The sequence below is a fragment of the Rhipicephalus microplus genome, chromosome 3 (assembly GCF_043290135.1).
Source record: "Rhipicephalus microplus isolate Deutch F79 chromosome 3, USDA_Rmic, whole genome shotgun sequence".
NCBI classification, from domain to species: domain Eukaryota; kingdom Metazoa; phylum Arthropoda; class Arachnida; order Ixodida; family Ixodidae; genus Rhipicephalus; species Rhipicephalus microplus.
The window spans coordinates 165157513-165181205 of NC_134702.1; the positions used below are offsets into that span (position 1 = coordinate 165157513).

At 49.7% G+C, this 23693-nt stretch overlaps 1 protein-coding gene across 1 annotated transcript in view; it reads right to left on the reverse strand.

The window, feature by feature from the left end:
- Window positions 1–1541: 1541 nt before the first annotated feature.
- The window catches only part of LOC142803038 (facilitated trehalose transporter Tret1-like), a 36352-nt gene continuing 14200 nt past the window's right edge, over window positions 1542–23693 (reverse strand). The window contains exons 5-6 of the mRNA XM_075888141.1: window positions 10835–11080; window positions 1542–1760 (exon numbers count right to left, since the gene is read on the reverse strand). Coding sequence (XP_075744256.1) covers window positions 1542–1760; window positions 10835–11080 — 465 coding nt within the window. The remainder of the gene's footprint in view (window positions 1761–10834; window positions 11081–23693) is intronic.

Sequence of the window (23693 nt, forward strand, 5' to 3'; positions counted from 1 at the left end):
GGGGACTGCGGAGCTCCTATCATTCCGCGACCATGGGTAGTATACAAATTTGCCTAGTCTTCACGCTTGCGGGATTGAACTGCACCCTTGGCTTTGTTTATTGTTGTGCTTTGGTTTAGTTTCGAATAAAAAAACGGGCCGTTGGGAACTTCGAGAACGTTGTGACGCTAATTGAATTAATGAGTTTAAAACGTTAAGGTGGTGAAACGTAGCTGCTATAGCTTTCCGATTGTTGTTTCGCAACAAAGTATCTGCAAGGCACGCGAAGCCAACCGGAGCCGAACGTACGAAGATTAGACAAATTTGTGTACTACTCATCATTGTCGTGCTTGCTGAAACGACGTGCGTTGCACCTCCCGAAGCCACTAGTGCCGGAGTTCATTATAGTATATTTAAAGGAAACTGTGTGGTGCAAAAGCTTTCGAAGGGTAGTGGAGCATCATAGATAAGTCGGCCGAAAGTAAAAATAAGAGGGCTAGTTGCCTTGGAGTCGTTTCAAGCTAATGCTTAAAAAATCATGCAAGTTTGTTTTCTGAGAGGGTGCAAAGAATGTCTGGCAGCGAGGCTGAGAGCTTATGCGTGCACGCGATAATAAGGTCGAAGGGGTATCAGTGTTTCTGTTCCTTTTGCAAGAACAATACAGTGATGCATCTACTTGCATCGGTTGCACTGTGGGGCGCGAGGCGGAATGTGCGAGGGCTAATGCTTGCTTAGAATTAACATTTCGATGCCGCCATTGTTATCGCATCCCAGTCAAAGCAAGAACAGTGCTCACTATAGTGACAGGTGATCGGGGCAAGTGATGTCAAATTGAAACGACATGTTTATGCGCGTAATTTGCTAAGAGATCAGTTACAAGTAAACACAAAACTTTCTCTGATTTATTCACTTCCAGTAGGCCTCTGATGTACTGATGAATCTCAGCACAATGTATGAAGTCCGCCAATCAAGCAGTTCATCAATTAGGACGAACAGTTTACATTCATTACCAGTGTGTGGCCCAACAATGAAGAAAAACGAAATTCTTGTTTCGCATTGGTTGAGGCACATTGACACAGTGATACTCACGTACAAATTTGGGCCGGCAATAAAATGAGTTATTTCAGACATTTAATGTTCTTTTCCTTTTATTTCTTGGTGTTTTTTTGCCCTATGCATTTATTTTTTCGACCACTGTGCAGAAGGCGCAAGACGTTGTGGTCTAATTTTTTAGAGTAAACACCGGATCTCTAGGTAGCAGTGGGGTATATAGACTACACGTGGAGCATCTCCTGAGAACCCACAGTTTACAACTGCACTGTAAAGCTAATTTTGATCGTAGCGCTGTGTTAGTGATAACAGCATCATAAAAAAAAGACAGCGCACATTCGACTCTTCAACTATTTCAGAATGATTCACCTGAAGTGTCATTGCTTACAAAAAATGGTGACATTGATGCAAATGACGTGACCCCACTTGGTTGCTTTCACTCTACTTTTTTTTACGTAGATAAAGTGCGTAAATAAAGGGCGTATAACGAAGAATATACGCGCAGAATCCTCTCAATAGAAGTGAGTAGAAGGGGGTTGCTCTTGAGTAACACCCGGGGAGCGGTCACTCTTGAATGGGCTGGGAACTTCGAAGGACGTGCTGTCAGACTTCACATGCGGCCCCGAGGATGGTAGGGAGACGCCGAGTGCATAACCCACCGAGGGAAAGGTTGGCCGCTTGCCGCGACTCAGAGAACCCAGGGTAATCGACCGTCGTCGTCCAAGCATATCCTGAGCATGTCAGAGGAACGTGCAAAGTTTGAGACAAAGGCCTTTTCACTTAACGAATCTGAAGAGCCCAATGTAGCACTCGCATTGCCATTACGGTATTCCGCGCGCTATACGTAAGCCCTTGAGGCACGCTATTCGAAAAAGCTTTAACAACGTCTCCTGAGGCACTGGGTTGTCTATACTGTGCACAAGAACAGCGTTGCCATTGTAGAAATACAAAAAAGTGACAAAAGATAAAATATAAAGTGGCCAAACGTAGCTCCACCACTTCCATTTAGCGACATACTCTTAGTCGCATAACAAAGCATTACTGATACTTACGAATTCAATTAGTTGTGACATGAGAGCCATTGCATCCGCTAAGTTAAGTGAAGCGTAGGTTAAAGCGCATATCTGTTCTTCTGACGCTTCTTGTTCAAGTGACTGATAAGTTCGAAACAGATAGTTACAGTAAGACCATTTCTAAAAGGGAAACCTTGCTGGAGACGAACATTTCAGGTTCACATAGTAGGTGATCTATGTTTTCGCCAATTGCATATAGGAACACGCACTGCGCATAGGCAATAAAACATAGCGAGGTTGTATACAAGTGCGCCATTCTACTTCGTCCTTGCGTTGCGCATTGTCTGCAGAGTTGCAAGCCTATAAAGGCGGGAACCCTATGTGCACCCGCCGGCTATCTGAAGAAGGACATCTGCATTTCCGATGCGGGCGGAAATGCTGTAGGCCCGTGTGCTCAGATTTGTGTGCAAGTTAAAGAACCCCAGGTGGTCGAAATTTCCGGAGCCCTCCACTACCGCGTCTCTCATAATCATATGGTGGTTTCGGCACGTTATACCCCACATATTAATCAATGAAGAAGGACATGCACATGCATCAAATTATGCTACAGAAAAGCTTGAAAACCTTGAGTAATCAATCAATCAATCAATCAGTTAATCAATCGATTTTCGCTGCGTTTGTGTGAAAAGCGAGTAAATGTGCGACGAAAGTTTCACAAAAGCGGGCGTTTTGAGTGTGGGAAGTAAAACACACGCGTGCAAAACGACGACTAAAGCATGCGCCGCTACCATCGCGCGGTGAAACTGACACGCGTCACATTGCATGACACATTGAAAAACGTTTCTTTTTTAAACGCCTGCGAATGCTTTCCGCGGAACAATGCAATACATCTCAATGCAATACACCTCAAGTCTCATTCACTCCTGTGAATCGCAATTAGTCGTGCGATAAAGTCGCAAGGCCACTCGTCGCAAATGGCAGCTCTAGTCGCAAACCCACTGCTTTTGCTTAGGGTTTGCCCACACGTGCGAGTAGTGCCAATCGTGTAACCAATTGTGAATGTCGACCAAAAAGGGACTGAAGGTGACTTTTTGTCACAGCTTCGCGAGAGTTATAAGAAGTCGCTAAAAAAGAACTAACGTCTTGTCACACATACCTCTCGTTTTCCTTCATCCGCGAAATAGCTGACTCACTCTTCATGCGTGTACGATTGGTTGAGTGGTGTGCGAGTGAGTCGCACGACTGAAAAATTGAGCAAGTAATCGCTTTGGGCCTAAAGAGGCCACTTCTGCATGTTTGTCGCAAAGTGGCCATATTTGTGACAAACTCGTTCACGCGAACGTTGCTACTCGCGTTCTTGAATGAGTCCTATAGTCGCTCGCTGCTGAACTTTTTCAGTTGCCACTGCACTCGCCAGCTTCTGAACCAATTCACGACTGAGGTACGCAGGACATGAAGTTGTTTTACGTAGCAACTAATCTGATGTCCTGACGCGTACAGGTCGCAAAAATTGTGAAGATCAGTCGTCTTGAGTCGCTGTTGGTCGACAGTCGCGAGTCCTTGCGCGGGCCACGCTAACCGCAAGTGGGAATGATCTTGAAAAGGGACCAGTTTTCCAAGTATTCATCGAATGCACAACTCAGTATCGGAGTTTATTTTGTGTGCACTACGATGTTTTTCCGCGAACCACCAATAACGAGTGGTGTTGCAGCAGTCTGTTGTGTACACTTTAACTGCTTTCTCAATGCTCTTGTCCCGATCAGTCTGCTGGAAGCTACAGAAGGAGAGATGGCGCTGGGGAAGGAATTTGGGTCTTGAAGAAGGAAGTTATTTTGGGTGCATGCAGTGAAACGCAACTTCCCCCTCCCGCAGTATGAAAAGCCTATGCTCTGGCTGGTGAGAGTATTTTGCGACAAGAAGCAAATACAATAAAAACGCATATCTTGAAGTGTGTCGGCTATTGGTCAACACAATAGCATGCTACCTGTGGTTTGACGTAAAAAAACAGGCTCTGGCAGCCTCGCAGAGTGAGCATGGAGCGAGAAAATAACTTAGCACACCGCTCCTGAATTTCCATTTTCCTGCTCGAATACATGATCTTAGTGAGTTCTTCATAACAGTGTCTGTCGTTCACATAATGCGTTTTCTTGCAAAGCGTGAGCGTGACTCCTGACAGATTTAAAGCGTCGTGCCAATCTTGTGCCCACATGCATTGCTTTGATTCTCCCTGTAACACTTTTTCAACTTGCCAACAATGAATTAATTATGTAAAAAGCTTATTGCCTCACGGACTGACTACTGCAAAAAACTTTAGAATCTATCTAGTACGAGCGGAAGTACAAATAGTTGCCAGACGCGGCAATTGGTTATTGTTTTCTTCTCTCGTCCCAACGAAAGCGCTGGAAGTTAAGTAAGAAAAATAACATCCGGTGAATATCAACCGAGAAATTGCCTATATGTCACACTGGTCCCATTTATTAGGGAGGCGATCGCCGGGCTAATTCCAAGGGTCGAAGTATCGGCCCCCCGAACCGCACCACGAAAACGTGGACAATTTAGAATTGGTCCTTTTTGGCGCGCCAGCGGACGCCGTCTGTGGTCCAAAGAACAAGTCAGAGCCGAGAGTTGATAAACAAACAAAATTATATTCTCATTAACGGCAGATCATAACAATATACACGTATGCACACTCCACAATAGTTACATACAATACGTCACCAATCAAACAACGTACTACACAGTACAATCAGCCACACTCAAAACAACGGACATAGACAACGAACGATACGCTCTACAATGCAGTCGCATGCATTGAACAACCAAGACACTTAAAGACTAAAGAGATAGAAACCTATCCAGTCCAAAGTTCTTGGAACGAAAGTCTGGATGATACTCTTCCGAGAATCACTCACTCAAAGTCCAGGGTTGTTGTCGTTCCGCGCCCTCGAAGTTTCTTTTCCAGGAAACCTCGCCGAAGTTTCTCTTCCAGGAAACCTCCCGTCTTCAATAGGCCACTCTCCAAGCTTCAAACTTCTTCGCCCGAACACGTCGGCTTCACACACGCAGCTGTCGCCACGCGTCTTCGCTCGATAGCGGTAAACACACTCTCTTGCCTGTAGCTCGAGCCTTCACCCCTCAGGTGGAAATCCTCTTCATCTCCTGCTTCGTCCCTACGGACGAAACCTTCGCCGACTACACGGCGGGATCCCTACGCACTCTGGCGCTAAATTCTGTCTTCTCCTGATCTCTCATCTCGGCTGCTCGGTTAAATACCTTCCGCGCGACATTCCAGAAAGTTCTCCTCATTTCGTCGGCGCGATGCGCAGCGGAGGCTGGGGAGAGGGCAAGACGGTTGGCACGCCCTCCGCGGCCGATGACTCAACTCGGTATGACCACGCCCCTTTCGTTCTGGAACTTTCGCGGGCTATCTCGGCCGCCAATGTGGGGTGAGGAGGTTCGTCGGCGAAGCCACGCTTCCGAGGGGAGAGCGCGCGCCCCGGGAGCCTTTAGATGTTTGTTTTCTTTTTCTTTTGCCCTCGCGGTGCCACTCCCGCGTTTCGTCGCGACAATTTGGTGGCGCGCCCATTTTTAGAGCTCGTTCTGTGACACTGCCCCCCACTTTAAGAATATTATCTCATAATATTCAGAACCACACAAACGAGCGCGAACAGTCCCCACATACTCAAAGACTGTAACATAGTCCGTCGCTCATGACACGTCACATTCGCAAAAGTTCACTCAATACAATTGTACATTGTAATTCAATTCCACAACACATGAAATATAGCCACAGGTACATGACTACAACGCTTCATCACACATTCCAAACAATACAAACGTACAAAGTTCACTCATTACCACAATTATACAACACTCTACATCACATCACAGCACAGACACTTCGACACTTGTGACACAGGATAACACAACATTAACACAACATATGGCACTCAGCACTGCCAAACACATTCCGATTCCACCTCACCACCTATCCTGTGCATTTCGAGCGGCGCTTGCGCCCTTTCTTGCGGTGCTCGCTCGATCTCTTCTTGTGTTTCCACGTTCTTTTTTGGCGGGCCCTTTCCAACGACGATATCTGAGGCGGTGTCTCAGCCATCGTTGTCACTTCCGACACCGTTAACGGGTCATAACATTCGACGGGTCCGGTCTGTTTATTTACCAGCTTGTTCATGTCTCGACATTTGGCCCGGCTGGCCGACTCCGTCACCTTTACACTGTCGGTCGGTTGGGGTCGTGCCGACGTACGTCCAGCTGCGCAGCATGTGAACTCATTCAACTCGATCGTCTTCTCATTCAGTGTCTCTTGCGCCGCGGCTTCACCTTGGGCTCTAGTGAGATCCGTCACGGGATGCCCCTCCACTGTATCTCGCGGTCGCTGGGTTGGCGAAGGCTCTATCTTCGGGTCTTCTCCCAAACATTCTGGATCGTTCGGCCCTCACGCCCCGTCGATGTTTCCGATGACAAGGTCATACAGGGGGGTCGTCATGCATAAAGCAGTAACCTTTCCGCTGAAGTACGGGGTTTCAACCTCAATTTCTGCTTCGGGAAGCATCCGAACCGTACGGTCAATTAGGCAAACCGGTTTCGTTCTGCCCGTCAACTCACTTTCCCGTACCGAATTTCTCCGTACGATAACCGTGGAGCTACCGGTGTCTCTTAGAACCGTAATCTTCTTGCCCGCAACCTTTCCAGGCAGCGTTGGCATTCGCTTCGTAACACCGGTTGTCTGTTTTGACATTAAAGCACCAACAATAGGAATTTTCTCCCCATTTTTCAATTCTACGAATCCGTCGGTGACGGCATTATTATCGGATTTCGGTGCTGCTTGCACACAGGATACCTGGTGAGTTTGACTCGCTCCGTTTCGACATGCATCTGCTTTGTGCCCAGTCTGAGCACACTTGAAACATTTTACTGCCGTAGGGCTCGTAAAGATCGTTCGACAGTTTTTCGTGCGATGACCCACTCGGTTGCACAGAAAACATCGCGGAATGCTCTCTGGTGCACGCTTCTTTTCTTCGGGAGCCAATTTCTTCGAATCATCGGGACAATCCTTCTTGACCTTGGCCAAATTAGTTCCACGTTGCACTTCCAAGAATTGATCAGCCAATCCAAGCATGTCTTCAAGTGACTCAGCCTTCCTCTCTTTGAAGTACAGCGACAGGCTTGGGTGGCAACTAGTAAGAAACTGTTCTCTAATTAGGAGCTCTCTAAGCTCATCGTACTCCTGCGCTGTCCCTAAAAGTTCAATCCATCTGTCGAAATAACGACAAAGTCGGGCGGCATACTGCGTAGCCGTCTCACCATCAGCTGGCTTTCCTGTCCGAAATCTGTCCCGGAATCCTTCCACGGTAAATCTAAATCGCTTCAGCAAAGCAGTTTTCACCTTTGCATAGTTGGCTGCATCGGTCGGCGTCAGCCTCCCGTACACACTGAGCGCTTCACCACTCAAGCAAGTACTCAAAGCAGTTGCCCATTGATGTTCTGGCCAATTCTGGCTCTTCGCAATCGTCTCGGTTCGGTGAAGGTACGCGTCAAGGTCGTCCTTCCTTTCATCAAACGCCACGAGCAGCTTGCTTGGGTTCAAGCGGAAGCCATGATCTTGCCGTTCGCTGCTTTCAACTCTAGGTTGGACGGGAGTTTCACTTCGCTGTTGCAACCGGAGCCGCTCGAGTTCCATCTCGTGCTGCCGCTGCCGTTCCCTTTCAGCCATCGCCGCTTCTCTTTCTTCTCTCGCCCTTTCGGCTGCCAATTTTTCTCTCTCCAACTCCAACTTCAATTGATGCTCTCTTTCTTTCTTAGCCCTTTCAGCTGCCAACTTTTCTCTCTCCAGCTCCAACTTCAATTGCTGCTCTCTTTCTTCTTTCAGCTGTCGCTCCTTTGCCTCTCTTTCTTCTCTCGCCCTTTCAGCTGCCGACCTCTCTCTCTCCACCACCTCTTTCTCCTTCTGGCTTACCCACTTCCGTAGTTCGGCGCCAGAAAGACCCATCTTCTCACCAAGGGCGACTAACTTTTCGAGATCCATTGTGTCTCGCAACTCGCAAATAAATGCCACGTGCAAAAAGTATCTGCCTAAATCAGTCTATCGGAACACTCCCCTGCTCTCGTTAACGAGAACACTGAACAACACACAAAATCGTTCCGATAGCACTATCAACAACTCGAGGCTCTTTCTCACTACTTTGGACACACTGTGCCCCAAAAGGTCCTGTCGCGGACGCCAGATTAATTGTCACACTGGTCCCGTTTATTAGGGAGGCGATCGCCGGGCTAATTTCAAGGGTCGAAGTATCGGCCCCCCGAACCGCACCACGAAAGCGTGGACAATTTAGAAGTGGTCCTTTTTGGCGCGCCAGCGGACGCCGGCTGTGGTCCAAAGAACAAGTCAGAGCCGAGAGTTGATAAACAAACAAAATTATATTCTCATTAACGGCAGATCAAAACAATATACACGTATGCACACTCCACAATAGTTACATACAATACGTCACCAATCAAACAACGTACTACACAGTACAATCAGCCACACTCAAAACAACGGACATAGACAACGAACGATACGCTCTACAATGCAGTCGCATGCATTGAACAACCAAGACACTTAAAGACTAAAGAGATAGAAACCTATCCAGTCAAAAGTTCCTGGAACAAAAGTCTGGATGATACTCTTCCGAGAATCACTCACTCAAAGTCCAGCGTTGTTGTCTTTCCGCGCCCTCGAAGTTTCTCTTCCAGGAAACCTCGCCGAAGTTTCTCTTCCAGGAAACCTCCCGTCTTCAATAGGGCACTCTCCAAGCTTCAAACTTCATCGCCCGAACACGTCGGCTTCACACACGCAGCTGTCGCCACGCGTCTTCGCTGGATAGCGGTAAACACACTCTCTTGCCTGTAGCTCGAGCCTTCACCCCTCAGGTGGAAATCCTCTTCATCTCCTGCTTCGTCCCTACGGACGAAACCTTCGCCGACTACACACGGGATCCCTACGCACTCTGGCGCTAAATTCTGTCTTCTCCTGATCTCTCATCTCGGCTGCTCGGTTAAATACCTTCCGCGCGACATTCCAGAAAGTTCTCCTCATTTCGTCGGCGCGATGCGCAGCGGAGGCTGGGGAGAGGGCAAGACGGTTGGCACGCCCTCCGCGGCCGATGACTCAACTCGGTATGACCACGCCCCTTTCGTTCTGGAACTTTCGCGGGCTATCTCGGCCGCCGTTGTGGGGTGAGGAGGTTCGTCGGCGAAGCCACGCTTCCGAGAAGAGAGCGCGCGTTCCGGGGAGCCTTTAGATGTTTGTTTTCTTTTTCTTTTGCCCTCGCGGCGCCACTCCCGCGTTTCGTCGCTACAATTTGGCGGCGCGCCCATTTTTAGCGCTCGTTCTGTGACACTATATGATTCAGGTAAACCCACTGCGACAAACCACCTCCGAAAAAAAGATTACCTTTTCATTAGCTCGTGATTCATCCTTCACATTGTGCAATTGTCATTTGTTTTTTTTTCCTCTTATGTCTTTTGTGTTGTTCTGTACTATTGGTCATCAGGGCTCATAAAAACAAATTTACAAACTTGTTATAATGTTGTGTACTGAATACAGCAAGTTTCATTATTGTGTTTTGATTACCTGAATGCTGTGTGCTGTATTTTGACCATTTATTGTTACCTATGTTTGCCTATGCTCCGCAGTGTTCCACCTCTAAGCAATGTATGGGTAGGGGGCCTGTGTCAGGCAGTCATATCTGCCTTTAGCCCCTTCATTCCATACAGTCATCATCTGAAGAAAGTTCTAATTCTATTCAAGTCAATTGGCACGAGTGAGGAAAATGCATAACACGTGCCTCTAGACTGCGAACGCAATTTTTTTTCTTTGAACGCATGGTTTTTCAGGGTCATAGCGCGTGCGCGTGTGGACAAGCCGCAGCATCCCGCAGTGGCCCCAGAAACTTCAGAGCGTGCTGTGCTTAAATCAGCTAACTGTGAAGCTTTGGCCCGTGACGTAGCCATTTGTAAGCCCGTCGTGAAAAAAAAGAAAGATATTTTTAGCTAACTTAGAGGCATAATTTCATGTGCCAGGGCGTGAGCAGCGCTTTAATATTTGGATCACGTTTTCCTGTTCTCTACTACCGATAGGCAGTGTTTTCTGACTATGCTGAAAAAGTGTTTCAAGGTCCAAGTATGGGCTCCCCACAAGCCACCGATTATAAACAGGAAACCAATAGATCAACAGAGACACAGAAATGTAAAATTATTGGGCTGAACGACACGATTCTCGGTACGTGCAGTGCATGGTCAATCATCGCCAATCACACTTTATATTGCCTTCTCTTCTTTGCCATTATGAATTATCTCCACAAGAGGATTCTGCGTTCAACGGCATTCGTATTGACTTCATTTAGCACTGACACGTCAGTTAGTGGTGATACCGAGATGTGTATATAGCATAATTGGATTGCTCGACGCATCAGCCTCGGCCGAGGTAAATGCAGCGTCTTAAATGAGCAGCTTAATCAGGGGACGTGCATCATCGTCCACATCTTTAACGAATCAAGGAAGGCCGCGGCAAACGCCTAACATGCTGCGAATATCTGTAGAACAGCTACGCAAATAAAAGGAAAGTATTTCACAGCTTATATTTTATCTCGATCAAGGAAGCCGCTGATAATCGTAGTCCCACTTATACGCTGAGCTCGTCACTAGGGAAATGAATTCTCAAGCGAATTCCTTACAGCTCGCGCTCAGTTCACGTGATGGTCGAAAATTGTCGCCTCGCATTCACGTACCTCAATGGGGCACTCGTCAAGCAAGATGCTCTCCAGTGGGAGGTGCTTGGTCTCCGGCATGAAGTAGTAGAGCACCAGTCCGTTGGCGAGCGTTAGGGTGCCGTAAAACCAGGCCATCTCACCGAAGCTGAAACCTGCGCGCACGCGCTCGAAGAAGGTGACGCTGCAGAATGCGCATGCCCAGTGGAAAGTGCACACACTGCCGAACTCCACGCCATGGCCGCGGAGAGGCGTCAGCTCTGCAGCCTGAAAAAAAAAAAACAGTTCGCAAAGGTACGGACAATAATAACTGTTCTGGTTTTACGTACGAAACACACGACATTAGATATGAATAAAATAATAACAATGGTGCTTAGCGTTTTACGTGCCAAGACTTGCATACGAGTATAAACGCTGCTGTGGTGGATGCTGTGGGAAATTTCGACCATCTGGTGTCTTCCGACATCCGCTGACATCGCTAGTTACACAGGCTTTAGGCACTTTGCCAAGCCCAAATTCCGGCGGGATCGATTCCGTGGCCTTTACGTTAGCGGAAGAGCACCACAGCGACTCAGTTGAGCCCAAGTTACCTCGCAAGGTTGAGCTCGTCATAAAAACCATTTACCACAGGAGATACGGATTGCTCAAAAGGGACAAAATCCAAAAAAATGGCCCCGTATCTGCATGTTAATCTGCAAATGTCGTCGAAAGACGACAGTTTTGCGTGTGGAGAAAGTGAACAAAACATTTATTAGATGTTCTGCGCAAGAAATCGGTGAATGGTATTAGAGAGTTTTAGTACTGCGTACGCTGCGTACGTGGTGGCGTTGCGTACGTAAGGACGCCACGTTCTGCGTAGTTCGCATGCGCAGACCGCAACGCGCTCGTATTGCATTACGTACGCAGCCGCTACGTACGCACGCATCAGATGCGTGCGTGCGTACGTATGAGGTGATCGCGCGTCTTTCGAACAAGTTCGCGAAAGCGCGAGACTTCGTTTTGCAAAATGGTGGCATCGAAGGCAAGCACCGACCGGCTCTGGGGCTTAAAATATGGCTAAAGTGAACTAGAATAGGGTAGTGGGCTTGCTGGGGTCCCCTGCTTGACGCTGGGTATGTCACACGTGTGGTGGCGCCACCAGCGACTTCAATGTAGGGCACTGCCTGACGGAGGCGTTGGTGCGCAACTGAAATCATGCTTTTTGTGCGCTGTTATCCCATGCACTGGACGGAAATGCACGCAAATTTCGGCAGTGTAAACGGTGATGCTGATGTTGCTAAGACACTAAAAACAAAGAAAGAAAACTAGCGTGGAGCTAGGTGCGCAGGCCGTTGGCCTACATGGGCGCGTAGGTAACCATCTAGAACATTGTAGCATGGTGTATGCAGCTATACTGTTAGCTCGTTATTTGATGTTAAATTAAACACACCGAGTACCGTCAGTACTCGTGCGATTAAAGCTGTAGAAAACATTCTTTTCATAAACACTGTCGGCGTAACTTGCGCGATTAAACTGCATGCAGAACTCGATGCATGCAAGGGATGCTGTGCAAACATGAGATGCATTTAGGTTCTCCTACAAGTGATAAGCAGCGATGGCGAACTTTTAAGCTTACGTTGTGCGGCTATCAATTGTAAACTGGATTCTTTGCATTTCTCGGGCCCTATACTTTCGTCACACACGCCTTTTACGAGCGTGTGAAATTATTACCGATGCTGACCTTGGCACACACTCGGGAGTTTACCACGAGCTTATACATTTCACCGCATTTAAAAATGTTCAGCTGTTCATTCTTTCTGCAGATCTCCATTATCTTTGCTCTGTAATTTGGCTATTTCTCCACTGAATATTCCTATGCAAAGACTGTAAAAATCTACAGATAAGAAAAACAGTAAGCCACTCTCCCCAAGTACTGGGCACAAGTACATGAAAATTTATTCATCAGATATATATTGGGCACAGTTGCTTACTGGATATTTCTTCTTCAGGAGCAGCGGCTCAACTTTAGATGCTTTGACTTTCCCCGCTTCTATCAGAATTAATGCCTTCACAAAACCGCGTAACAGTATAAAAGCTGATTACGTCTTCTGAGAGGCCAGGGGCATGTTGTGCACACCCAACTTCTTGGGAAAACTTTTCTTTCACGATTGTCAATACATCGAAAATGCTGTCCGAATGCAACTTGTGGCAAAAAAAGCACTCCGTAAACATGTTTTCTAGCTTGCTCACAAAACTGTACAGGTGGCTAGATGGATACAACAGTCCACCTTTACTAGAGTATACAGTTGGGCATGTTGGTAAGACATACCTAATCGACGTAGCGAGTTTTGAAACATAGGACAAGGGATGGGACAGAAGGGAGCGCTTACTTCCAACAAAACTTTATTTCGAGGAGCGTACATATATATGCTCATGAAATTCTAAAAAGCACTTAACACTGTTTGTCACATGCCCGCAATTTGTAATCTATCAGATACCTCTTTCATGCGGTAAACACTACATAGGACAAACTGGCAGGTGTAATATAGACCGGCTCCGCGAACACGCTTGCAACGTAAAAAATGGTCGAGATGGTTTTTTGGCACCACATTGCAGCACGTTTGGCTGCAAGCCACTTTTTCTTGGTACGGTAATCATAGGAAAAAACATAAATAAAGTGACAAGGGAGATTATTGAAGCAGAAAGGATCAGTTGATTAGGGCTGAACTGCGTCACCAATCCTTCTCTCGGTCTTTGTGAAAAAGAATTGTCGTTTTTGAGATCATAAGTTTTTAGCGCATGGTAATAGAGGGTTTTTCATCTGTTTGTCTGTTGTTTTCGAATTTCATGAGCATATATATGTACGCTCCTCGAAATAAAGTTTTGTTGGAAGTAAGCGCTCCCTTCTCTCCCTTCCCTTGTCCTATGTTTCAAAACGCGCTACGTTGATTAAGTAAGTCCACCTTTGTCACGAAAGGTGGTTAGACGAGCGAGCTGAAAATCTCCTTGAGCTAGCATCGTGAGTAGTGTTATGCAAACTTCGCAGTTTGTTTTAATGACACACTTTCACGCAACATAGCCAGCAACATAAAAGATCAGCGTGGAATCACTTCTAACAATATGCTGTTTGTGGTCAATAGGTGCTGGTACAAAACTAGGCTCTTTCACAGTGCTTGCACTGCCAACTGAATCGTCTTGTGGCAGTGTGTCAGTAGCAGCATTGATCTCCAGCAATGAAGCTAGCTCGCCTCGGTCACAATTCCCCAGGCTAACTGTTTTCACGAGACCTATAATGACAGACAAGTAATGGTTAGCAAAAACTGAGTTGGCGTGGGGTGGTCGTTGCTGCCGGATAACTGACGTATAATACCAAATAAATTTTTAAATGCGTCTTGGCTGGTCTTTCATGTCATTCTGTATTTAAATGCTACTTTTGTCAAATAAGAAAGCATTTATAGCACACTGGTTATAGTCCCACGCAGTCCAGTCACGTAGATTATATGCTTTTTTTTTTTTTATTTTTTTTTATTGACGTAGATTATATGCACGTAGTCCCGTAGCACATACTTCGGCTGAAAATGAAGGTCACACACGACAGATGTGTCGTCCAGGGCTTTGTCCGCTGGATTTAAATTTCTTTCCCATTGCTTTTCAGGGCTGTATCCTTCGGAACGCCGAACAAAGACGGCGTCTTGCTGCCCTTCACGTGGACGTAACCTGTACGACAGCTTGGCGTAAAACAGGGTTTTGCCGCCGCGGAAGCATTTTAACCTCGTTTGAGGGTCACTGCTTGTCAGGCCACACTACTGTTCGCCGAAGAACCTAGGAGATTGAGGATGCAAAGCGCGACGAGTTCTCAAAGTAACAAAACTCTCACACACCGGCCACCACTACAAACAGGCAGCAACTGCCCCAGCGCCAACGCTCGCTACATTTAATGCGGGGGTGGCGCCACGCCGCGGAGGCGCGCTGAAGCACGTTTGTGTGACATTGGCGGCGTCACCGCAATGCATGGCGCCGGCCGGCGAGTGAGCCCACTACCCTATTCTAGCTCACTTTAATATGGCCATAATCTGGCTATAACACTTGGATTGGCTCACATTGGCTGTCAACAAAACGTGCTTCTATTTTAATCTACCAGATGGCGCAACACGCTTCACGCTCGTTACGTACGCGGGTACTACGGCGTACTAAAAGCCGATCAGTGGCAAACGACGCCACGTAACGCAAGACGCTTGCGTGATGCGTACGTAGCAACATTCCGCAGTACTAAAACTCTCTAATAACTGCTCTGGTTTTACGTAGGAAACACACGACATTAGATATGAATAAAATAATAACAATGGTGCTTAGCGTTTTACGTGCCAAGACTTGCATACGAGTATAAACGCTGCTGTGGTGGATGAGGGAAATTTCGACCATCTGGTGTCTTCCGACATCCGCTGACATCGCTAGTTACACAGGCTTTAGGCACTTTGCCAAGCCCAAATTCCGGCGGGATCGATTCCGTGGCCTTTACGTTAGCGGAAGAGCGCCACAGCGGCTCAGTTGAGCCCAAGTTACCTCGCAAGGTTGAGCTCGTCATAAAAACCATTTACCACAGGAGATACGGATAGCTCAAAAGGGACAAAATCCAAAAAATGGCCCCATATCTGCATGTTAATCTGCAAATGTCGTCGAAAGACGATAGTTTTGCGTGTGGAGAAAGTGAACAAAACATTTATTAGATGTTCTGCGCAAGAAATCGGTGAATGGTATTCTGAAGGCGCTGCGTTAAGCCGCGTGCACACTGAGCATTCCGGCCGCCGAAAGTGCTCCGAATCCGATTCGGCGACGGCGAGATCCGCCGAAAGGGCCCTCTCCGCGCCGATCGCTCTTGGACCAATTTTTGCGGCGTCTGCCACCGAATCGGTCACTGCGGACCAATAGGAGTGCTAGTCAAGGACTTTTGAAAAATGGCCGCCAAGCCCTACTCACTTGTTATGCCGCAGTGCACGTAACTGAATGTTGAAACCAACGGGAGTTTAACCTACTCTGTGCCTACTTCACCTCCGTATTTCGTGGAAGAGGTGACCAAGCTTGGTCTTGGCGTGACCGAGCTTGTTGCGGTCTTGCAGAGCAAAACAAACCCACCAACGCCACTGGCGTCGGTGGTTTTTCTGCTCTTCGTGCATCACAAGACAGCTACTTGCCAGCAAAGTAAGCAGTACTGTCTTTTCTTGCTTCTTGCGTACGAGAAACGTCGAAGTATACACCACCGGATAGCGTAGTAGCGTCTGCGAGCCGCGACAACAACCGGGTGACAGCGCATCCATCCCGCGTTCGCCCCGTAGTAGATGGCATATTCGGCGGCACGGGGCGCGTCCAGTGCGAACGACGCTGCGTTTCGGCGGCAGGGGAATTTCGGTCGCTGTAGAAAGCGGATGTTTCAGTGTGAACTAGGCTTTGGAGTGTCTCGAGCGTACTGCGGAGGCGAACGACTGCATCAAGTCACGTCGTACGTGAGACATGAGCGCTATCTGGCAGCTTCTTGGAAAACGAAGCGCGTGGCTGAAAGACGAGCGTGTGCGCCCGTCTCAGAGGTGATAAGGTGTAGAATGCAAAGCGACGGGTAGGTGCCACCACCGTGTCGTCTAAGCAATCCGTTGGAAACACTCGCGCTTTTGGACGCGGCGCGGCGTCTGTGTTGTTCATACGACCTTCGAGTGGCTCTTGCTTCCTACAATGATCTTCAAGTGAATTTTTCAAGTGAGCGTTCAGCTTTGTTTGTGTCGCATCAGTAAAAGTGCCAGGACTATTTTTATGCCAAAACCTGCTGCGTGAGTGGACTATTTTCACGTTTTGGAACGTTTTTCTCCGGAGCCGGCCACCGCCTGGGCTAAGGCTAACGAGGTAAGCCCACGCCGGCGCGACGCCAGCCGCGTCGCCGTTCCCGGGTGCCCTTTTCGCTCTTCGCAGGGCTTATTTTCAGAAAAGAATGGAATATCAGATGGTGGGGGAGGACATAACCCCCGAAGAGGTGACAGAAGACCGAGGTTGGCAGTCTGTAGGCGCCAGAAGAGCTGGCGCGCGCTCGGCAGGCGCTAATCTTAATGGTGCTACTCTCAACGAGACGAAGTCGACAACGGCCGAGGACACACGAGGCCGCAACATTGGCAATAACATCAAGGCTAGAATCATCCGCGCTGGCCGGTTGTCCCAGCTCCCCAGGGAGGATACGAAGATCGTGATTCGGCCCCGTGGAGGCCTCAATATTGTCAAGACCTGCTGCACCGTGGTGGCTGATGCAATCCTGGCAGCCACAAGCATCTGCGCCGAAGATTTGCGGTGTGACACGCTATGCCCCAACGTGCAGCAGAATATTATGGTTGTCCGCACACCTAGAAGGGAAAATGCCAACCACTACGTCAAAGTTCGGCAGATCGTCGTCATGGGCCGAACATACGAGGTGAGTGCTTACGAGGCCGCCCCTCATTCCACGTGCAAGGGCGTGATCCGAGGTATTCTACTCGTAGACGGCCCGAATGATATTGACAACAAGATCGTAAATGAAAGAAATCCGCTCGCCCTGGAAGCCAAGCGCATAGGCAGCACCAGTACGGTAATCGTCGCCTTCGACAGTCATAGAGTCCCAAACTTTGTACGCTACGGCCCCACCCTTGTGCAATGTTCGCTTTATCGCAAGAAAATAGACATTTGTTACGCTTGTGGTCGGCTCGGTCACCGTGCTGATGTGTGTCCCAGCCCAGGCGACATCGTATGTCGGGGCTGTGGGGCTTCAAATCCTGACGCACAACACAAGTGTACCCCCAAGTGCAGGCTGTGTGGTGGGCAACACCTCACGGCTGACAAGGACTGTAGGCAAAGATTCCAGATCCCGTATGTGATGCGACGAAGGCGCTGGGAAAAGTCTCGCGCCACCGATCAAGGCCAAGCCACGGCACCACCATCACCCCCCACGGAAGGGCAAGACTTCCAGCAGTCACGTGGTTTCGGGGGCTGTTCCAGGCGACGTTCTCGGTCCCATTCCAGGGGCCGTTCCCGGTCCAGGAGCCGCTCCCGGTCCCGAGGAGGAACCCGGCGCTACAAGTCTGGGAGCCGCTCCAGGTCTCGATCCAGGTCTACCGGGCGTCAACAGCGGCCTAGCGGGGTGTCAGCGAGAAGCAAGAAGTCGGGCTCTATAACCTGGGCCGACACTGTCCGAGGAGGGCCAGCTGAGGTACTGTCGGGGTCACTCCCAGAGCATGCGGAAAGCGCGCGTGAGATTTCCCAGCTGAAACGCGAGAACGCAGAGATGAAGGAAACCATAAACAGGCTTTTGTCCGAAATTGCTGAGATAAAGAACGCGAGAAACCCACCACCGCAACCCGCCGTCGCATGCGTCGCCGATACAATGCCCTTACCCATGGAGGTGCACAGCACTAAAGCCGGCGACAGCAGCAGTGAGGGTCAAAGTGCTCCCAAGAAGAGGGCCGTCGCCCACGAACAGGAAAGTGTAGCGATTCGAGTCAGGTCTGAGCTTCGAGACACGCTATCCGCACTCAGTGAAAGCATCAATAAGCTCGGGGAGAATTTCGCCCAACTGCAGATCACCCTGGCCGCGCAAAACGACCGAGTATCCAGGGTAGAGACGTTTCTCGAAAGCGTAGTGAAACCAGCTCTGACCTCAACCGCCGTCGTACAACCCCAGCCCGGCGCTACGGGCCCGATCGTCCACGCTATTCTTAGCCAATCTGAGGGCTGCACCAGCCCACAAAAGCACCAAGATGGCCAAGCCAAGTGAGACGTTTCTCATTTGGCAATGGAACTGCAGGGGCTTCCCTAGTAAAAAGGCGTCCTTGCAGCAGTACATTTGATGCTCTAGCGAAAAACCCCTCGTCATTCTGCTTCAGGAAACATTAACTCCAAACGTCACACTGACTGGTTACAAGCCCGTTTCACGTTATTCTGATGGCCGGGGCGTCTGCACCTTGGTCAGTAACAAGCTCACACACAACTCTCACGACCTCAAAATGGCCACCAGCAGCGCCGAATATGTCATGACCGAGATTCTGCCGCGCAGCTCGGACCGAAGCAGCATTGTTTCTCAACGTGTACAGTAGCCCTAAGGACCGACGGCAGCGCTTCAGGGTCCTCATAAAGAAGGCTGTCAACTTGGCAGGTCCCAACCCCCTGGTTGTGGTGGGCGATTTTAATGCTCTGCACCACACTTGGGGCTACCTGTACAATACCAGCAAGGGCGCGGAACTGTGGCAGAACGCGACGGACATGGACCAGACTCTAATCACCGACAAGGCCTTTCCAGCTCGGTTGGGCACCTCATCCTGCAGAGACTCCACTCCCGACTTGACCTTCGTCAAGAATCTCCCCGGTGTACAGTGGGCCAACTCAAACATTGACTTAGGTAGCGACCATTACGTCCTGGTGACGCAGTTCTTAGTGGTTTGAAAGAGGGCACGGGAGTTTTCTTGGACAAACTGGGACCAGTTTCGCAAAGTCCGCAACGACCGACCCCTACCTGCAACCAGGCCAAGCCTACAGGAGTGGATTAGCCAGCTCAGAGAGGACGTCATAAGTACCACGAAGAATATTAGTACTGACCTTCCGGTTGAAAAAATGGATAGCCGCCTTGCCCACCTGCTCGAGGCCAAGCAGTCACTTCTCGCCCGCTGGAAAGGCCAGCGCCTCAATCGCAGGTTGCGCAAGAAAATCTCCGACCTAAACAAGACCATCAAGGAGCACTGTCGCGTCCTCTCCAAGCAGCAGTGGGACGAGGTGTGCAACTCGGTAGATGGCCAGATGCGTAATGGCAAGACATGGAGCCTGTTCAAGCACCTGCTCAGCGAGACTAACACCAAAACTAACCAGCGGAACGTACTAGCGCGAGCCATGCACGAAGCCAAGCAGTCCTTTTGATAAGAGGAGGTTTTGAAGCAGCTGGTGCAAAAGTACCTCCCTGTCGACTCGAACCCCGCAACAACAACGTACCCTGAGTACTCAGGACCAGCCAACACTGAACTGGACGCCGAAATATGCCACGAAGAGGTTCGGCAAGCGCTTTACGGGCTCAATGGAAGGTCTGCCGCGGGCCCCGACGGCATAACTAATAAGTCCCTGCGCAACCTGGACGACCGGTCAATCGACTACCTCACCGAGGTCATCAACGAGGCATGGAAGAGCGGCGAGGTCCCCGACCCGTGGAAGGTCGCACGCACCGTGCTCATTCCTACGCCGGGGAGGTCACCCAACTTGGACAACATGCGCCCCATTTCGCTCACATCCTGCGTGGGAAAGGTAGCCGAGCATGTGGTCCTCAATAGATTGACTCGGTACCTGGAAGACAATGGGATCTACCTGTACACTATGATTGGTTTTCGGGCCAAGCTTTCGACGCAAGACGCTATGAAGCTGCTCAAGCACCAAGTCATCGACTGCAACACTCGAGACATGCGGGCCATTCTCGGCCTCGACTTAGAGAAAGCCTTCGATAATGTTACTCTTTCGTGAGCTCGGCCTTGGAGTCAGATTCTACAAATATATCAAATCGTTCTTGACCCGTAGGAGAGCCACCCTCAGTGTGGGAGACCTTGTCTCCGAGGAGATAGAGCTGGGATCGCACGGCACGCCACAAGGGTCAGTGTTATCGCCCACCCTGTTCAATCTTGTCGTGATCGGGTTGTCCAAGAGGCTCTCATGTATCGAAGGCATTAACCACGCAATTTACGCGGACGATATTACCATTTGGTGCACAGGTGGCAGCGACGGGCAAGTCGAGCGCTCCCTGCAGGAGGCAATAGACACCACGGAAGATTACCTCCGTCCCACAGGCCTGAGGTGTTCCCCAAGCAAGTCCGAGCTCCTCCTTTACCAACCCACTAGGCGAGGGCCCAAGCCCAAAAACTGGCATCCGATCTCGAAGAGTGATATCAAGCTCTACACCGGAGATGGCAGCGTTATACCCAGAGTCGACTCCATTCGGGTCCTCGGCATGACCATCGAGTCCAATGGTTCCAACGGCAAGACTATACTCAAGCTCGCCGCCAAGACGGATAATGCGGTTCGGCTGGTTCGGCGGGTGGCCAACCGCTACCAAGGCCTCAAGGAAGACAACCTAGTCCGCCTGGTCAATACATTTGTGCTCTGCCACTTTTCATATGTCGCAGCCATGCACAATTGGCAGCGTGCCGAGCGTGACAAGATCAACGTCTTGCTCAGAAAGATTACCAAGCGGGCCCTCGGTATCTCGATCAGGACGCGCACCGAGTGCCTGCTCCAGCTCGGAGTACACAATACGTTGGAGGAGATTGCCGAAGCGCAGGAGCGGGCCCAGCTCGCGCGCCTTTCGAGCTCCCAGACCGGCAGACATATACTCCGAGAGGTCGGTCACTCTCCGGCTGAAGTGGACGAGAAGATGAGACAGGTGCCCCGTGAGATTCGTGACCTCATCACCGTGGCACCAACACCGAGGAATGTCCACCCCGAGCACAATCGTGGTAGGCGACGGGCTAGAGCTGCCACTCTTCTCAAGCAGATTCACAGTGAGGAGTACGGCGTCAGCTTTGTCGACGCGGCAGCGTACCGTGGGAGCCGCGCCTTCTCCGCAGTCGTCGTCGACTCCAAACAACAAATCACCAACTGCGCATCGGTTCACACTGACGATCCGACGATTGCCGAGCAAGTGGCCATCGCCCTGGCCATCCTGGAAGGTGAAAGGGAGGTCATCTATAGTGACTCTAGGTCAGCTGTTCGCGCTTTCGAGCGCGGTGTAATCTCCAAAAAAGCCCTGCGTGTGCTCCAAAGTGGTGGCCGCGACGGCATCAAGCACCACGTACTGATTTGGTTTCCTGTACATGTTGGACAGGTCCAAGGCGCTCCCCCCAAACTCAACGAGTCTGCCCACGAGGCCGCGCGCGCACTAACCGACCGCGTGGGTTCCGGGCAACGATTCGGGGCCAACGGGGTTGCGGAAAACAGGGACGCGCCTGCCACGTACAACGAAATAACAAAATATTTTTACCTCGCGTGGAGACTATATCCACTCCCTCATCCAAATCTTAATAGGCCACAGGCCCTTACACTCAGACTACTGCAAACCGACACGTACCCTAACCTGAGATCCCTTCACGCTATTTATCCTGACGTGTGTCCCAATGACGCTTGCCCCGCATGTGGGGATGTATCTACGCTGGCGCACATGCTCTGGGAGTGCAAGGCAATGTACACTAACCCAGACACTACATCGGTCAGGTGGGAGGCGGCCCTACGCAGCTCCCTCCTGGCCGACCAACTTTGGGCCGTCCAGAAGGCCCGCGGAGCGGCCGATAGGCTTGGCCTAACGGTCCCGACGTGGGATTCACCCGCTGCGCGCTGACGCGCGCCTTGCAGGACCTCAATAAAGTTTCGCAACCAACCAACCAACTCGCGCTTTTCGTGCAAGCGTTGCATGGTCAGCGCAGCGTGATAGACGCGACGGTCCTTAGAATTAACTTTGTATTCCTTTTTTAGTAAAAGACTCACATACAGAATATATACGTGTTGTTATGGTGCCTCAGATATGCGCAATAATTGCTTTTCAATTGACAATTGCACAAGTATAAACGCTGAATCTTGAGCAACATTGGAGGGTGCTGCGGATGGGGTCAGCCGTTTGGGGTATGGGTTAGTGCGTTCAGAGTACACGGTACCGTTAAGCATGTACAGACACATGTACAAACAGACACAAGCACAGACAGACAGACCAGATGTTTGCGTGGAAGGTCCTTAAGAAAGATTAAAAAACTAGCAGATCCCACGTATACAGTCGGAATTGATGATATGCAAAGCACGAATGAGAAATGTTGATATGTCACTTTAAAATCAGCAAAACGTTACGAGGCGGAGGTGAATCATGCCGTACGTGACTGCCGTGTTATGCCGTGTTATGAATATCAAGTTTGGTTGTCTGGTTTACCTTCGTCGTCTGTTCACGTCACGTGGTAACAAGTTTAGTATATGTAGAGGTAGCGAAACGGCCGCGAGCTTGCTATAAGCGATGTGTGTTGTCATGTTCTTACATGACACGCGGGACAGGATTATTATGTTTTATACTTTACCATTCATTGACGTCACGTAACACCAAATTCAGTATATGTGAAGCTAGGAAAACGGCCGCGAACACATTATGAGGAGCCCAATATACTCCAATGTAGCGTTGATGCGCGCGTAGGCTGGGCACGACGACGCTACGTTTGCAAAGACGCCATGCGCAACCAGCGTCCGTCAACGCGGCCCGACGGCAACCGGCGTGAAAGGCGACATGCTGCATTTCGCGCCGACGCGTTACCCAGACAGCACTGCCTCTCCCTCTGTTCGTGACGGAGGGACACCGGACGCGCTGAAACGCGCATGCGTCAAAGCAACGCAGCGTGGCGCGCGCCTGCGAGTATATGGCAGCACTGGAGCCTGCAGTGTGGCAACGCCAGCGTGACGCGACGAAATGAACGCCGGCGAGCACGCGCACCACGTCACGTCGAAATGTATCGGCGCCTTCATTGTGGCATGTAGTCATGTCCTCACATGACACGCATCTCATGATTACCATGCTTGCGCCAGTCACATACCTTCGTCATCCATTGGCGTCACATAATACTAAATTTGGCATATGTGAAGCTAGCGAAAGGGCCACGAGCGCATCGTTAGTGTGGCATATAGTCATGATGTTACTTGACACGAATATCACGATTATCATCCTTGTATGTGTCATTTACCTATGTCGTCCGTGCGCGTTGCGCAATACCTAGTTTGGTACATGTGAAGCAAGCGAAGCGGCCGCGAACGCATTATGAGCGCAGCATGTAGTCATGTTGTTACATGACATACATGTCATAAGTTTCATGTTAGGCCCTGTCGCTTGTGTTTGCCA